We start from the raw sequence: 1,943 nt of genomic DNA, 5'->3' as shown, positions 1-1,943 counted from the left end.
CCTGCTCCAGCAGCCCCCCCCTGCCGCCGCGGCACCGCGGGAATTACAGGGAGCCAGGCTCCCCGAGGCAGCTGAGAGGAGGAATTCAGGGACCCCAGCAGCTGCACGAGAGCCCGACGCCAGTGACGCCATCTCAGGAATGTGTTTTCCTTCCACCTGCTGGGAGGTGACACATCCGCTGCCTGTCCCATAGGCCTGGTATGCATCCCAGAGCATCCCAGAGCTTCCCTGACACCCCCTGCAGCAGGGATCTGTGTGGGGACAAGCAGGAGGGCACCGGGCGGTGGAGCCCTCGTTCCCTGCGTCTGTGCCCAACCCGCAGCAAGCACTGCTCCCTGGCTCCAGCTGCAGAAGGCTGCAGGAATGTGGGTCTCCAGGCTCTCTGCAGGGGTATTTTTAGCACGGCAGACACTGCAGAGCCCCAGGATCCTGTCTGCACTGTCCCCATGGCCAGGCGAAGCTCACCAGGTGCGACCCCCCCTGCACAGAGCCCCTGGGTGCCACTGGACCCACTGGCAGCCGGCTGTGTGGCAGCACAGGGTGCTGGCAGTGCCATGGAGCCTGCGGCCATGCTCCTCAAAACAGGCCCCACCTGAGGGACAGATCAGTGCCAAACTCCGACACCCACACGCTCCACTCTCGAGGCAGAGCCGAGTGCCCCGCGGCACCGCACGTGGCCCTGGGAGTGCCAGGAACGAGTGACGTGCCACCTACAGCCATGCAGGATGGGGACCGGTGCATTCAGGGGCAGCAGGCACCCCACAGTGGGCTCTGCCCCCCAAATCCAGCCCTCGCCGGGCCCCAGTACCTCCAGCTTGTGCGAGACCAAGGAGAGAGCGCTGGGGCTGAGGTTGGAGGCTGCGAAGACCTCGCTGAGCTCCACCTCCTTCTGCTCCAGGAGGCTGAGGAGTCCATGCAACTTCCGCTCCAGAAGCAGGTTCTTGAACCCCGTTTTTTGCTGCACCTCGTTAATGGCTCTGGTGAACTTCTGATAGAGCTCGTCTCGCTCCGCCTGGACCTGATCCGGGAGACAGCGCAGTGCCACACCACCCTCAGGACCCCAAGGGACACGGGGGCCTGCACGAGGCTGACTGGGGTCTGCGTAATGGTGTGGAGTACAAACAGAGCAGAAAACTGGTCCAGCAGCTCAGCCCGGCCATTCCCCACGGCACCTGCAGCCCACAGGGAAGGCAGGTGCTGCGGCACAGCTTCCCTCCCTCCCTTCTTCCCTCCCTCTCTCCCTTCCCTCCATGGCGCAGCACCTGCGCTTCTCCCTCCTCCTCCTCCCCTCCAGGCATGGAATGCCCCAACGGGCTCTCAGCAGCACTGATTCAGACCCCAGCAAGGGCCCCCTGGCACACGGGGGTCACTCCTCTCATCCCCACAGCTGGCAGCAGTCCCTGGCTCACAGCTAGTTAATAAGTGTCCTAATTAGGACACAGTCTCTCCTCCAAAGCCTATTTCTGAACGCTCCGAATCTGGCGCTGTCTTAATGATGGATTGTTAATGAGGCCTCGGATCAATGTTCATATTCCTGGGGATTTCTACGAATTGCAAATAAGCTCTCTCCTGCCTCAACAGATTTATCTGGGTTAGTGGGGGGGAGAACTCGCTCTGCAGGGCTCTTCCCAAGCCACCCCAGAACAAGGAGAGGGAGCGACCCTGTAACACTGGCAGAAGGAGGGGCCCGTGGCAATCCCCCCTCAGCTCTGTCCCACGCAGCCCCGGCAGCCCAGGGGCCCCGCTGGAGCGTGCATGATTGCTTAGCAAAGGACAAGGCCAGACCTGTCTGCTGACCGTGGGAGAGGCTGGAGCTGGGAGCTGCTTTGCTGGGAGCAGCAGTTATCACCCGACTCTGGATTAGCTTTGGAAAGCCCTGGGCTAAGCACGGGCTCTGCTAAGTCCCACGCCCTGTCCTCTGCAGAGGGTTTGGAGAAGGTTTG

General features: G+C 62.2%; 1 protein-coding gene across 1 annotated transcript in view; it reads right to left on the bottom strand.

Annotated features, from left to right (window-relative positions):
* The window catches only part of GAS8 (growth arrest specific 8), a 6,311-nt gene that overhangs the window by 922 nt on the left and 3,446 nt on the right, over positions 1-1,943 (bottom strand). Inside the window, exon 8 of the mRNA XM_008639156.2 lies at positions 809-1,043. Coding sequence (XP_008637378.1) covers positions 809-1,043 — 235 coding nt within the window. The remainder of the gene's footprint in view (positions 1-808; positions 1,044-1,943) is intronic.

The sequence above is a fragment of the Corvus brachyrhynchos genome, unplaced genomic scaffold (genome assembly GCF_000691975.1).
Source record: "Corvus brachyrhynchos isolate BGI_N302 unplaced genomic scaffold, ASM69197v1 scaffold365, whole genome shotgun sequence".
Lineage (NCBI taxonomy): Eukaryota > Metazoa > Chordata > Aves > Passeriformes > Corvidae > Corvus > Corvus brachyrhynchos.
The sequence above is the reverse complement of the archived record's forward strand: the minus strand, read 5'-3'. Positions and strand labels throughout refer to the sequence as shown.